We start from the raw sequence: 16,543 nt of genomic DNA, 5'->3' as shown, positions 1-16,543 counted from the left end.
AAAGTGTTAATCACGGTCGTTTCATAATTCTCTCACAAAATACTAGTAGAAAGTACAGTTATTACGAACAGCTACTATGTCTTTATGTGGTGAAATAAAGATCCTGTTCAAAATCCTAATATTGTAACGGAGTAGAACTAATTTATTTCAATAAGCTAGTTAATTGTTTGAGTTAGCAATAGGTAGTCAATGAATGGGCTGTGAATTAGGAAGGTGAAGCAACTTGGCTTGGCCCAAAAGTGTTTGCTTTGTAATTAAATAATTTATAGCGTCGAGCCAGCTGGGTCGGAAGGCATGGCCTGCCAGGAGTTTTGGCCCCAGGCGATCGCTTTTAGAACTAACACCCTTAGAAGTGACACGACATTACTGTTTTGCAGTAAACAGTCATAGTTATTATGTAAATGTCTTGACGGTATAGGTAATTAGACGTTATTAAAATAAACAATAAAGTACTCGCAACGGTGATAAAAAGTGACTACGTTTTTTATGTCGGCTTCAACGATAATTTTTGAGGGCCGGAATTCACCTTTAATTCAATCAAAAGCATAATTAAACCTAAAAAAAACCTTTTAAAAGCTAGACTCGACTTCAAAGAAATCACAATGATATTCTGAAAGCTTTTTCCCAATACTAAGTGGCCCCAATTTTCGGGAAAGTTACATAATAAGATTTTACGACTCAGCACCACATTTACTTTATGAAGGTAAGAACGACCGGTCTACGACGACGTCCGCAAAAAGTTTCGTTAAATGTCACAGTGCTAGCGTAAATCAACCGGTATCGCGCGCGGAAGGAAGCGCCGGACGGCCCCTGGCGAAAATAGTGCCCGTGCAGATCTGAATGGCGTATTTATTTTACTCAGATTGTACTTATTCCGGATGTAATAAACCGAAGAAAAGATGGATGGCTGAAAAAGGATAATGACGCAACGACCAGTAACCGGATTTCGAGGAAACGTACCGATATTTGTATTTAAAGGGTAAATTATTAAAAGTATGTGAACGACTTTACTGTGCTATACGGTACCTTACGGTACAATAAAGTCAGTTGCGGTTATGGGTTTACCTAAATCCCGCGTGAGACTTTATTAACGAAGTGAATACGATCATTTATGATCAGAGGCATGGGTTTGTAGGTAGTCTCTTTATGGATAATTGGATAGGTATATTTTAGTATGTTTATCCCATAAATAATCGCCAGCTCACCATTTAGAGCTACTTTACGAAATACAAGAAGTTATCTCCTAAACTTTAGAAACACAAAATTCAACAAAATTGCTTACTTTTATTTTGTCAGAAACAATAAGTCATTCATAATTAAAGGATTATTTATGAAGGATAATAATAGAGTCATAAAAGTCAGAGTAATACATAATTTACTGCTTACTAAAGAGTTCCAGGTGGAATAACAAAGTTGGGTAATATCAAGTTTTTTGTTCGTTCGTTCCCGAGGGAAATAATAGACACGGGAAAGTTTGCCATGCCGTGAGGCGCATCTTAAATACCCCCACAAATTAGTAGCAGCAGTCCGAAAGGTATAACTCTGATAATCATATTAATACTCGGACCGGGTTAGGAATAATAATCAAGTGACCAAATAAAAACCGAAAGTTTTAATCGAAAATAGATAGGTTTTTTTGGAAACCTTGGACCATTAAGCGTCGGTAAGTTTAAATTTATACGGGTACCTGTCGCGGATTTAAATTTTTTTGCTGTCGTTTCATCGTACCAAAAAATTAAAGTTACCAACTACGACTATAATCCCCCACTTTGAGTCAAGATTATAGAAATAAAAGAATAAGAATAATAATAATAAATACACTTTATTGCACACCAAACAAATAACAATAAAAATAACAATAAAATTNAGAAATAAAAGAAGTTTGTAGTCACAGATTTATAGCACTTCATTGCTTAATCTAATAATCAATCAAGAGTTAACCTTACATTATGCTTTACGTTAACGTAATCAGACTTGTTAGCTTAATATCTGACTGACTAAAATAGGATTATCGTTCAAAATATTTTATGAGGATTAAGATTATTACAAACCACACTAAAAACTGATACTGCTGTGGTGTATTGTGTTGTACAGAACCAAAACAACAAAAATGTCTGAGACAGACAGAGCTAACGAAAGCATTTTGCTTTGAAAGATCGTTATCATAATTCATTTCCATTTTGCATTTATTTTCATTGTGATCTTGATAATGGCTTCATACCTATCCTAATTAAAAATCATGAAGGCTCTTCTTTGTGTGTTATTTACAAATTGCCATTATTCTTAAACTTACTTCGAAAACCCGATTATGTTACACACACACGTGATTTATAATAGTTTGAACTACTTTAATGATCTAAATCACGAAGGTTTTGTTATACAGGGTGTACGAGGTGCGTGTAAGAAACGTATTGTTTAATTAATATTACCTAAAACACAATGTTTCCATTGTTAAATATCAATACACTGTACGATCGATAACTTTTTTTGCTAACCTAAACAAAACCAATAAAAGAAAGAAATCAGAAACAGTTAGAAACCATTAAACCCTGTATTATAACAGGTGAAATTTACGGTTTGACTTTACGATAAAATACAAAACAAAGCGACCTTTTTATTGGCACACAAAATAGGCCTAACTCATTTACAGGCACTTTTAGTAACAAGTTTTTGTAGGCATGATTTACATTAGGCGAACTGCTATTTCGGTCGGTAGTTGGCGTCTGTCGTTAACCTTATAACAAATAGAAAACATAAAACGGAAGGGCGGCGACCGATTCTCGTCAGGTTTACGTCGCGCTGTCACGGAATAACGACGTACGGTAGAATTAACGGGCAAATGTGGAAAATCAACGGATCCAGAAGCCCTGACGGTTCGTTTAGCAATTCAACCCTTTGCTTTGCCCTCGGCGAATCGATAACGAATTCATTTAAATTCCTATTGAAACAACGTTAACGAAACTTACGTATTTAACTAGGTAAAGCTAGTTTCTTTTATAGGGACCTTTAGAAAGAAAAAGTTTGAAAGAAACATAATGAAGAAGAATATACCCACAACTAATTTCAAATTACCGACTTTCATTGACATTGACATTGTGCTTTTAAATTTTGTCTCGACTTCGAGTAAGTATGTGAACCAGTGCAATAAAGAAATTACTTGTAACATAAAACCAAATCATGGTAAAATATTTTACATTTTCATACATACATATTTTACATGGTAGAATTGAGCCCTATTATATAAATAGTGATGTGATTCAGGCCAGTTAACGTTAAATGCGAATGATTAGGTAACAGAAGATCGATGCGGCATGGCAGCGTGTATAGGCTCTCGGAAATAGAAAACGTCGCTCTCTCACGTCCGGCCATCGTTACAGGGTGGCGAACCGAACGACGCAGCCCTAATGTGTCCGGAATAACGAATACCGACAAAAACAGCTAACAAGACGATCCTAGATAATGGGCCAAATACGGTCAAATTAGTGTTTGGTTTAGTTTGTGCCTTCAAAGCTGAATTGGCACACTATCTCTATAAATAAATACTGAAAGTAGAAAACAGAAAGATTTAATATCATGAAATACAAAAGGAACAGAAATGGTTTACCAAAGCCTGAATAACGACTATTTATGTCCCCGATTCGGCAAAATGCTTCTGCCAAAAAATACAGTCTATCAGTAATCATAATAAACTTTTTCGGAACATTAATGTTTTCCAAACAAAGGATTGGCAGACGTTGGCTTTGAATCAGGATAGTGTAAAAAATAATTTTCAGCTGAAGCACATAATCCAGCTTTGATAATACAAAATGTTTTGTTCCAGATAGCAGCCGCGACTTCGAGACGTCTTTCTAACTTTAGATACTTCGTTGTTTATTAGCCAAAATTTATTAGATTGCGTCTAATAAATTACTATCGGCTAGGCCATTCAAGCCGGAATGACGCTCCATTTACAATGTAATGACCAGATATTTTACTAGGTAAGTATGTTTACCTAATTAAAACTATCGTGTAATGAGTAACAATTTTTTTGGAATGGAACGCTTAAATAGTTTGTAATGTTTCAGCCCTCAATAAAGCTCTTGTTATAACACTGTAAGCAAATAATAAAAGCTTGTATTTAAATCACAAATCTGCTATGATGCTGTTTGTGGCCGATTTAAATGGCTTAATTGATAATAGTCTAGTCGCGCGCAGCGGCTGCCAAACTCAAAGCGCTGGCGATTCATTTAAGCCGCGAATAAATGAAATAAATAGCACAGAACTGTGCAGAAGTTACTGGCCAGCGGCACATACATACAAGTCATTTGGCGTAGGCTCAGAAAGACCTGCCAAAGGCAACAGGTCGCTCGTGCGCGACGTCGCCAGGCCATAATCATTACCTTGGATCACCTCACTTATTTAGGAAATCATATTTAGAAAGGTTTAGGCTACATTTAAAATAATTTGCTGTTATGTAAAATGTACACGCAGCGTAACCCTATTCTCCGCAAAAGATTAGCAATTTTCCCAACGCACTGTTCTGCTATATTCTAAACATACTAAACGTTTCTGAATGTGAGTTGATAAAAAAAAATATCTGCAAAGTATGGTAATCGTAGTACAATCAAAAGTATTTGATCCTCGTAGCCATTCCAGGGCATTGCACAAAATCCATAAAAATCAAATGAAACTTAGTCAAATAACCTAATAATTTTATATCTTTGTTTGGATAAGATATTTGGCAGTTACTCGTACCTAAGTCACTTGAGATGCTGAGTGAAATTTGCATTTTGTCAACTTCGCACTGCGACGCTTTTAAATGCTAATTTAATTTTGTAGAGTCAGAGCCAACAGACCGTCTTAATTGCCGGTTTTTCCTTCATTCCGAGTTTTGAGTGCGTCTAGTTCCTTTGCCCAAGATTATTTAACACTAATCTAATAAATTCTAACTGATTTACGTCTTTGAAATCCATTAAATTTGTAAATAGTTAAGCCAACCCGCAACTCTATAAAACTTCGTTCGTTTCAGCCAAATGACATCCACTGCTGGACAAAGGCCTCCCTAAGGCTTTCCATAATGAAAGGTCCTGCGCTGCCCGCATCCAGGTTCTTCCCGCAACCTTTACCAGATTGTCGGTCCACCTAGNCCACCTAGTAGGAAGCCTGCCCACGCTACGTCTTCCAGCCCGTGGTATAAACCCGTGGTATTGAAGATGTGAGATTGTGAACTTACCTTAAGTGCATCTTCATGGGAAATCCCCGAGAAAGGCGTCCCGTTGACCTGCAGGATGGAGTCCCCAGGCCGCAGCCCCGCGCGCTCCGCCACCGAGCCCTCCTCTACTCGGGATATGTACACGCCCACTCCTAGACAAAAAGAACCCTGCTTACTCTCATACTAAATTATTATGATAGGTTATCTTACGTGTACGAGTACATGGACATCAGTCACAGATATTCTGAAGGCGTGCAGTGCATTCTAACTTCATTGTTACTACCTAACTAAACACATAAATATGGATGCACCCAAAGTTCTTTTGTCTTTTTGGCTCAAAAGTTGGCAGTGAGAGAATTCCATGTTGTACAGTCTTAGCACAGGTCTTAGTTTGTGCAATAAAGTTAAAAAATAATGGTCATCCATCCATGTATCTAAGATATTATTAAAAAAACCTAATCAATATGGAAAAATGTACGTGTATTATGTTCCTACAGCCTAGCTCAGAATAAAACTACATACTTAATGCCTATAAATACCTGAGATATAAAAGGAAAGCCTGACCTACTTACAGAAGATCTGCAAAGGACGTCCAGTCCATATTAAGCCCAATCCTACAGTCTAATCCGAGTGCCGGAGCGTGTGGTAGTAGCATTTATTATATCGGATGATATAATAAATGCATGGTAACACAATTATTTTTCATATTTAATGTATCACTTAAGAAGAAAAACAAAAAGCTTTTTGTAGAGTAGGCGCACACCGTTGATTTTTCGTCGGCTGATAGTTTAGTCGGCAGTTGATAGCAAGTTTTGCATGTTTTGTACCTGCAAACACGGCCGGCGGGCTAAGCTGGATTACCATTTAGAGTCGCTCGTATCAAACGATGTAGGAAGAAAAATCTTTAACCCTTGTTAAGCCTTTCAGTAAAATACTCGTATGATGGTAAAAAGTATAATAATATCAGTGGATGTTGTAATGATATTAGTCATAAAATTTCCTACTAAATACAATAAAGGTATCCTGTCGATGGAGCTACTATATGTATAGGTATCCTGTCGGCTCAATTCACTTGGGTGAATGGTTCCAAGGTGAAATGATGACACTAGAAAGTGGAATAAACCTGACGAAGATGACGAAGCCGTGCGAGTCGGTGGGGCCTCGGCTCATGTTTGTGCCATAATCAACCTTGNGCTGTATAAACTATATACAGAAAAAAAATCATCGCTCTAGTTACATTTCTCCCATCGATTCTCAGCTCCGCCGCGTAAAAAACGTGTTTGGGATATTCACCCAAATCACTCATTCTGTACTATTTCTGGAAGTATTTTTAAGGTACTCCTTAAAAAGAGAAAGGAGTGAAAAACCAGGCGAGAATTGAAAGGCAAGGATTGACTGGGGATTGTACCAAGTGTTAAACAGTTTATCTAACCATCTCGGGAAATCACAAAGAGTTGAGGTACTTCGCTCATGCACACTTTGGATGGCCTTGGCAACAAAAATACAGTTAAATAAACTAAACTGCAATAAACTCAAAGTATCAGGAATATATTGTTGCTTTTATAACGTACGTATCATTATTCTACGATTTTTTAACAGTGTGTCTTAAACGACTTACTACATCACAAAAATATGAATCTAACAATATGGAGTTTGTACCAAGTGTTAAACAGTGTGTTTTCACGATCTCATGTCACTAAGAAGGGTTTAACTTCAGTATTTCCCTCATGAACACTTTGGATGGCTTTGGTTTGAAGCAAACAACAAATAAACGGGTTATTGCGTCTTTTAACCTAAATATAGCTGACCTAGAATAGCATAACTGCCATCTCTCCCCATGGGTGTCGTAAGCGACTAAGGGATCAAGATGTTCAACTCAACATGCAATAAGAATACTTTTTAATCCATGTTAAAGTGTCATTCAAATAATTTGTTACTTTTTATAGATACGAGAACTAAATCTAAATAAATCAAAAACAAACCCCAGGAACTGACCGGCCCCAACTATTTCGGTTCCTTACAAAACGTCAACTAACATTCATAACTCTAAAAGCATGCATTAGGTATACCAACTGAACATGAAGACTCGCTATTAAAATGACTGATTTCTACGTCAAATCTATTTAACAGCATATTGGGGATTGTACCAAGTGTTAAACAGTTTGTCTTAACCATCTCGGGAAATCACTAAGAGTTTAATTTGGTACTTCGCTCATGCACACTTTGGATGGCCTTGGCAACAACAATACAGTTAAACAAACTAAACTGCAATAAACTCAAAGTAACAGGAATATAATATTGCATTTATGTCGTAGGTATTATTTGAATGTTTGGATTTTTTGGGGAATGTACCATAGTGTCTTAAACGACATTACAAAAATATGAATAAAACAAAATGGGGGTTGCACCAAGTGTTGAACAATAAGTAACATCTCGCGTCAACACATTACAACTTATTAAGGGCTACCTTTTCTTTTTTTATTATTTACATTTTGACGTTCATAAGTGCCACTTGTGGTCTAAACTGAATAAATGATTTTGATTTTTTTTATGAGATGTAATTACTGAAAACTGTACTAACCTAATAACAGCTATCCTAGAATAGCACAACCGAATCAAGACAACAGAGGATACCTGTTCTACGAGCAGCAGAAAGAAAAGAGGTGACGCAAACACAGCAAGCTGCAATGCCATTAAACCACGAGGGAACGAGTAGGCAGGGTTCAACGCAATCGCAACTAAATGATCCTGAAAACAGAAACCATAGACGACACGCATCTCAAAGAAACAGATATTGGGAACAAAGAGAGTGAGATGTTCGTCCGCACTATCGGCCTGCATCTCACAGGAATGGACACCATTTCTCACACCTTAAATCCTCATTTCGGCCGTCGTCCTCGTCGGCCGTTTGGTGTAATTGGACTGGGTGTTTTCTATTGTGGTACAAGCTTTGCTTAGTTTGGGACTAGAAGCGCAGTGTAAAATGTCCAAGGATATTTATTATTTATTTATTATTTCATTTGTACGCAGACGATCTCCAGATATATTCGCGTTGTGGAAGTGGTAAACAGCGGTTTCGAATCAATCTTGGACTGGAGCAGGACTCAAATGTTAGTCATCGCAGTAACGGTGTGACCTAAGTAATATCACTATTATTATTTCTCTGAGGCACACTTTGGATTATCTTGATGACAACAATAGGGTTAAATAAACAAAAAAAAAGCAATAAATTAAGTGATAAGCACAAAAATATGGGGATTGTACCAAGTGTTAAACAGTGTGTCTGAAACATCTCGCGTCAACACTTAATGCAATATAAGCAATAAGTGAAGAATCCCCGGAGGCAAAACGACTACCACCACCGACAACTACAGGCCCGGTAACACATGAGGAACGCAATTTGAGGACTGATGAAAAGACTTACTTAAAGAATAGAACTTAGAAGATAATTAAGAAGAAATGATAATAGGAATCCCTTCCCATCCCAATAACATTGAGAGCACTTAACTGAATGTTGCTGTTTATTTCCTCAATAAATAAAATAAAATAAAAATAAAAAAACTATAATAAATCATAAATACAGTTAATTAACTTATTATAATATTATTGTAACGCCGTTGGATTCTTAAAAAAATAAATAAATAATAATAATTAAGCAGTGTGTCTTAATCATTTCAACACCTATTGCAACCTTTAATAAGTGACGCAGAGAAGTCTACTAACCTAAACACGGCCGACCTATAGTCTGGGTCTGTGAGCACGTAGAATTTTGTCCAATGACCCCAAGCTACCTATCCTTATCGCTCGCGCGCAACTATGTTGCTGTCGCGCTCGCACACTCACTGCGGGCGCCCGTCGCACAGTTGCAACAGCAATATTACGCGCGAGCGATAAGGATGGGTAGCTTGGGGTCATTGGACAAAATTCTACGTGCTCACAGACCGGGCTTTAGTAATAACCGCCATCTTTTCCCATGGTTAGACTGTCAGCAAAGGGACTACCACCACCGACAACTACATGCCCTGGTAACACAAATGATGAACGCAATTTGAGGACCGACTAAAAGATTGGGGATTGTACCAAGTGTTAAACAGTGCGTCTTAACATCTCCTAATAGAACTTAGAAGATAATTAAGAAGAAATGATGATAATAAGGGAAATAAGAATGAGAGCACTTAACTGAATGATGCTGTTTATTTCCTTGGTGTNCTTCCCCGAGTAGTGGTGCTGCGAGTAGGACGCGTGGTGGCCGTGGGACGAGGCCGGGCGCTCCACGATGGTGTACGAGGTGCCCGGCGGCGAGTAGTACGCACTCCCCTGCTCCTAGATTGCCATCCAGTTAAATAGATACCTGCACTGTTGCCGATGTTAGTGGAGCCGAGGTACGGCGCCCGCGACAGCTTCCCCGAGTAGTAGTGCTGCGAGTAGGACGCGCGATGGCCGTGCGAGGACGCCGGCTCCACGATGGTGTACGAGGTGCAAGNGGCTAAGCTGGATTACCATTTAGAGTCGCTCGTATCAAACGATGTAGGAAGAAAAATCTTTAACCCTTGTTAAGCCTTTCAGTAAAATACTCGTATGACGGTAAAAAGTATAATAAGATCAGTGGGTGTAATGTTATTAATCATAATATGTCCTACTAAATACAATAAAGGTATCCTGTATAATATGGAGCTACTATATGTATAGGTAATATATCCTGTCGGCTCAATTCACTTGGGTGAAATCTCATGATCTGAGGGTGAAATGGTTCCGAGGTGAAAATTAAATGATGACTCTAAAAAATCTACTTTGTTCACCCAGGTGAACAAAGTGGAATAAACCTGACGAAGATGACGAAGCTATGCGAGTCGGTGGGGTCTCGGCTCATGTTTGTGCCATAATCAACCAACAACAAATCCTAGGCACCAAGGTGGTTTGTTCTTAAACGCTTCCTACCTGCTTCTTTCCCGCCTTTGACGCAGATGCCGAAGCCGTGCGAGTCGGTGGGATCTCGGCTCATGGTGACGGTGCGCGTCGCGGGCTCCGCCGGCGGCGGCGGCGCACCCCCCGACGAGTAAGGCCGCTCCCGCTCGACGCCACGGTATATCGCCTGTCAAATATTTGCTAATTAGTCACGTTAAAAACTTTCAAATTAAATGACTGAAGCCCGGTCTGTGAGCACGTAGAATTTTGTCCAATGACCCCTAGCTACCCATCCTTATCGCTCGCGCGTAATTATAATGCTGTCGCGACTGTGCGACGGGCACCCGCAGTGAGTGTGCGAGCGCGATAGCAACATAATTACGCGCGAGCAATAAGGATGGGTAGCTTGGGGTCATTGGACAAAATTCTATATGCTCACAGACCAGACTATACACTTGATTGCACGATTGCACCTTTCTATCTGTAAAGTGTCTAGCTCTTCCACTGAAATAACCGTCATCAAGAGTATAGCCGAAACTGAAATTATCGAAATGGGTTCTGATAGCTACAGATGTTACTGGGCCTCTGGCTCAATTCTCCTTAATCGATATTAGATATTAATTCAGATCAAAATCTCTCAACTGTGACCTAGCTATAACAACGCTGTGAGGGGCGTGTAGAAACTTCAGTCTCTAGGCAATAGATTATACAGAACACAACAGTAACATACGAGGAAACATACCTAACATTTTGTTTTCATGTAAATTCCATTTGTCCTACCTAAGGCTTTATTCGCGTCGCGTTCTATTTTTGTTTAACAAGGATCGATGGAACGCAGCTGGCGCAGCCATCGATATAAATAAGGACAACCTACATAACAAAACAAGAGCAAACAGTTTGGAAGAAAGTGGCCTTATTTAAGAGAAAGCAATTTAAATGCCGAAGAGTTTGTAAAGAATTGTTTTCCCCGATATTGCTCTCAGAGCGCGGCGTTTATAAGCAATAAAACAAGGGCCCTTTATTGAGCGAACGTTGTTCCTGGGGCGCTTAGCATATCAAAGGCGAACAAGCCGCCTGCCGAGACTACTCGAACGGTGAGCCCTGGGACCTTTCATATCCCTCGCTGAACCGTTCTGTGAATTGGCATATCTCTGCGAGTTTGTATTGTACTTACAAAGTCATCGGGACCTTGAAGACGTAAACAAGAAGACGTGGCTTTGTTTTTGAAGCTGAGTAGATTAATAGGTTGTTTTAAAATGACTTGACATTATAATAGTATCCTATTATGCTTTATAAATCGCTCTTTTAAGAAACTCTAACTAAATATAAAAAAGGTATTCAATTAACTTTTTTAAATTAATATAAACCTAGATTAAAAACCTAATAAAACACGAGTGCAGATCAACAAGTGTTTCCTTGCGGTAATCACTCAAGGTGCGAGTACTCCCCGGAGGCTAAGCTGACAGCTCGCCCAAACTTTCCACCGCTCTAACTCTGCGAAATGATTAACAACTTCCCCTATGTCGATGCTAATTTTACTCTAACTTGACGAACAGTATGAGTACAGCACACTTACCTACATGCTAAAATGAATCACTTGAGAAAATGAAATCTTTACCTCATAATTTTCCGTGGTTTCCACTTTGAAAACCATGTTGAGCACTGAACGTCACTGTCTCGTAAAAACTCATGAGCATCACGCCCTTAGTATTTCTAGCACACCACACGTTACATTCACTTAAACCAGCTAAATCGATTCACTCATTGCCGAAAACAATGATATCATCTACTTAAACTTTCATAAGTATAAACTCATATGTTTATTGTCTGGGAATCGTTACACTTGTGTTGTTTCTAGAAATTGGTTTCTCGAAGGTAAACACTGCATACGAACGAAACCTCAAACCTGTACCCGCTTTGAATATTTTAAATTCCGCGAAGAAAATCGATTTTGAGCCACACCGACTTAATCGGGCTAGAGCGGAGTCAGAAATAAGCTTCAAAATGTTCACAATTAACCTTCTCAGTAAATAAATATAACGCGTGGTATGTGGCACCACCACTTGTCGACGACTGACGGGGTGACGGCGCACACAACACTGACCGTGGCCTGGTGGGATTGGTGAGGACACGCCTTCATATTTCATTAATGAATAGGTGGCCATTGCTACTGGCTACTTAGTGACAAGACTATTTACGTTTACGCCATACAATATTTTTTTAAATAACTAGGAATTATGCCCAAACTAAACATGTCAACGAAAACCATGTTGCAACAATGCCGCTTTTATCTGAAATTTTCACTTAGCCTTTAAAGAGACGCCCGGTAAAAGATTCAAATTGGCGGCACAAAGGCATTTTCATATGAAAATGAATGAAACGGGTCGTCAATCTCACATTCGCGTTTATAAAGCGTGAGTGAAGAGTCATGTCCACTTTGGCACTCACTAAACGGCCGCCGCTTCGGGCATGAATAACGCAGTGGTATCGACTGACGCAGACTTACCCCTGCTGGAATTATTTACACGTGCGACACCCCCGCAAGCCGGCCGCACTTACCACACTCTATTTTTGGAACTGTGGTTCACCCAGTGTCATCCTTGATGAAGTTTTATCGATTAAATAAGTGGTGGTGCAGTGTGAATATCAAGGACAATCGAGTAATACTATTGACTCACGTAATGAAAAGTTTAATAAAGAAAAATGGAAAACTAACTTGTCTGACTTAAACTCAACTAAATAAAATGCTAGCTTAGGTAGCTTTCCTAACTAGTAACTACCTCCGCCTATCGGAGGTATGGTATGTTTAAATGAATTTATTTTATGATACTGGTGGGTGCGGGAACTTGCAAAGTAATTCCAGTTAGACATAACTTTCAGACAATGTAGCTGCTACCAGGCAGCAGATTCATATTGCTTTGTGTGCGGATGGATGGGACAGGCAAGTGCTGCAACACTATCTGAAGACCTTAGATATTTCGCGCTAAATCTGGCGGGTAGAGTTAAGTCTACAGTCGTTAACCCACATGGGTAGTTCTGCTACAGCTGGTAGTAGGTACTACTGGTAGGTTAAGTTTGTTCTGACCGGCTGCAACGCTGACAAACTACTTGGTCCAAAAGCTTTCGATATTGAATTTATTTGTCCATCTTACTAAAGACACCAAATTGTCGTTATTTAATTATGTATAGGTTTATTGTGTGATTTACTAATCATAGTTTATAAGACCTTTGTTGCTAACACTTTTATGGGCTATGCCTGAAATAAATACCATATATTTTATTTATTGACTCGCGCTATATCTGGTAGACAGATTAAGGCTGAGTTGCACTTCCACCACCTAACTTTGTCCGTATCTTCAACGTTAACAACGTTAGTTACAGCCTAAGTCTATTGTTTTTAACTCACATGATGGGTAGTACTGCTAGGACTGCTGGCTGGAGAGTGCCTTCTTGCCGGCAGCGGTGCCGGCAGCTGCGCGGGAGGGTGGGACGGAGGCAGCGCCTTGCCCAGCGCCGCAGCCCCGCCCTGCCCGAACAGCCGCAGCACCTGTTCAGGCGAGATCGGCCTCTTCTTGCCGTTCGCTGCACTTAGGTGATTCGTGCTGTTCCGTAAACTCGTTGCCCCTGCTGGAAATAAAACTCCATTAGAAGATAACTCTTAGCTGTCTATTTGGTTCAAAGTTTTTGGATTTAATCCAAAAACAATGATTAATAATCAAAGTTAAATGAAGTTCGTGAGTTCATCAAAAGTGGGATCATGTAAGGGCAATTTTCCTATAACATTATTACGAGTAGGTATTTAATAATAGAGATATTTTTTGCAGAAACTTGTTTCAAAATTGTTGAAAAGCGATGCAGAATGCGGCAAGTAGTACGCGCTCCCCTGCTCCTAGAGTGCTATCCATTTAAATAACTTACCTGCACTGTTGCCGATGTCAGTGGAGCCGAGGTACGGTGCGCACAACAGCTTCCCCGAGTAGTGGTGCTGCGAGTAGGACGCGTGGTGGCCGTGCGAGGACGCCGGCTCCACGATGGTGTACGAGTACGAGGTGCAAGTTAGACAGGTAGGTACCTGCACTGTTGCCGATATTAGTGGAGCCGAGGTACGGCACCCGCGACAGCTTCCCCGAGTAGTGGTGCTGCGAGTAGGACGCGAGGTGGCCATGCGAGGACGCCGGGTGCTCCACGATGATGTACGAGGTGCCCGGCGGCGATTAGTACATGCCCCCCCCGCTCTTAGAGTCCTATCCCGTTAAATAGATTACCTGCACTGTTCCCGATGTTAGTGGAGCCAAGGTACGGCGCCCGCGACAGCTTCCCCGAGTAGTGGTGCTGTGAGTAGGACGCGTGGTGGCCGTGGGACAACGCCGGGCTCTCTCTATGATGTACGAGGTGCCCGNGGTCAGACAGACTGCTCTTAATGTATGGGGCGCCCGAAACGGAGGGTTCTGGACACGCGTCACTAAATGAAAGATCGATTGTTAACTGTCGTGATTACACAAGCAATATTTAGTTTTACGAAACCCTAAAAACTTTGTTGTTTGATTGATTAACACTTTTATCCTATGTCCCCACAGGGTAGGAATGCAATGCATTTTTCCTCGACAAAAATGTATAGGTATTAAACCAACGTATTTAATTCCTTAAAAAACATTACATGGGTGGTTACTTTCCATCCTCGCTTTCAATAAGCAGTAAACACACAAAAGTTCCAAAGTATAAAGAGCCAATGATTTATTCATGAGACAAAATTCAACGAAGCAGTGGAGCATCTTATGTGTTTAAGTTCACTCGGCGAAGCTTTCTTTCTGCACTATGACATGGTTTTAAAATAGTAGCAACGAGGCACTGAAGTGCGGCGAACCGTGCTATTCTAGGTGGAAGGTACAACAGCTCGTTGCAAAGTATACGTCAATATGCGATATACTCGTACCTCCTATACCTTATGCTAAAATGGACTATATACCAGTACAAATATTTACTCCTATACACTTTGGTAATTGAGTTTTATGCGATACGATGAAAAGTTATCTACGAAATTCCGTAGATCACGTAGCAGCAATCTGCTGGAAAATCATGAAGTGTATAAAACAGACACGTTCAAATGTTTGGTTTGATCTTATCCATTTGAATAAGCTGTCCGTGTGCAAAAGTACTGGGGGATATTTCACATTTAAACACGGGTTTAGATTAAGTTATAATAAAATTATGTACAGACAGACAGAGTAACAGTTTTTAAATATGAAATCTGTAGGCTTATTTAAATTAGCGTCCAGTAATAGCGCCCTACCCTAGCGTAAAGGCTACGAGAAAAACAAACTCAAATGTACTACGAATGGAGGCAGTCCTGAGATACGAGCTCACAAATAGAGAGTTTAATTAAACAGATATTACAGTCGTAGCGACAGTTACATGCTACGAAAACATAGATCTCAAGAAGCGTAGCACTACGAGAAAAGTGAACACAGTGCTACGAGCCTACGACTGTGTGCTACGAACTGATCGTGCGCAAGTCTTGTGCCAACTTTGGTTTTTATGAACAGAAGAATAGCGGGGCTCGCTTGTTACGACCGAACTCTTGGAGCCAGTGAGCATGAGCTATTTCCAAGAGTAGCGAAGAAATGGGTTAGAGGCAAAACCTGTAGGATTTTCTCTTTAATTCTGATCTAGTAGCACGTGATAAAAATAAAATCAAATATGTAAATGACTTTTTTTTAAATTACTAATAATTAAAACTATTTACAAAATAAAAAAATATTTCACCCCCAGCGCCGCAGTCAGGAATGGTGCCCAAAAGGCTGGCAGCATTGCCACGTTGAATGGCCAGGCTAATTCTCTGACCGAAATAGTTGCCAGCCTTTTGATCACCGGTCACCTCGGTGAGCCTCTTCCTTAGTTCCTTATAAAAGAAACGAGCGCTTGGACCCCATGGTCCCATAGTCTCAAACTCTCAACCCCAAACGGCACAAATATATAACTGTGGTTGACTGGCAGATAATGCCACCTGGCATTAAGTCCGCCACTGTACAATTGTATGTGCAAAAGTGTAAATAAATAAAATAAAAAATAAATAACTCTCATTGAGAGCTGCATATTTGTGCCGCTTAAAGCACTCAGCTGAGGCCGTCGCCGCGCCTGTATGAGACGGAGCAAGCGTATCCGTTTTTATTTTGTAAATAGTTTTTATTATTAGTAATGTTTAAATTTTAGTTCTTAAGTTTATGTAAATCCCAACTATCCCAACTATCCCAACTAGTCCCAACTAATATTATAAATGCGAAAGTAACTCTGTCTGTCTGTCTGTCTGTCTGTTACGCTTTCCCGCTTAAACCTCGCAACCGATTTTGATGAAATTTGGCATAGAGATAGTTTGAGTCCCGGGAAAGAACATAGGATAGTTTTTATCCCGGTTTTTGAAACAGGGACGCGCGCGATAAAGTTTTTCTG

At 39.8% G+C, this 16,543-nt stretch overlaps 1 protein-coding gene across 1 annotated transcript in view; it reads right to left on the bottom strand.

The window, feature by feature from the left end:
* dysc (whirlin protein dyschronic) overlaps positions 1–16,543 on the bottom strand; it is a 71,570-nt gene that overhangs the window by 54,708 nt on the left and 319 nt on the right. Inside the window, exons 2-5 of the mRNA XM_028310909.1 lie at positions 14,015–14,168; positions 13,503–13,723; positions 10,130–10,283; positions 5,213–5,343 (exon numbers count right to left, since the gene is read on the bottom strand). Coding sequence (XP_028166710.1) covers positions 5,213–5,343; positions 10,130–10,283; positions 13,503–13,723; positions 14,015–14,168 — 660 coding nt within the window. The remainder of the gene's footprint in view (positions 1–5,212; positions 5,344–10,129; positions 10,284–13,502; positions 13,724–14,014; positions 14,169–16,543) is intronic.

The sequence above is a fragment of the Ostrinia furnacalis genome, unplaced genomic scaffold (assembly GCF_004193835.3).
Source record: "Ostrinia furnacalis isolate ACB-3 unplaced genomic scaffold, ASM419383v2 OfSCF3139, whole genome shotgun sequence".
Classification (NCBI taxonomy): Eukaryota; Metazoa; Arthropoda; class Insecta; order Lepidoptera; family Crambidae; genus Ostrinia; species Ostrinia furnacalis.
This window is presented reverse-complemented; position numbering and strand designations above follow the sequence as displayed.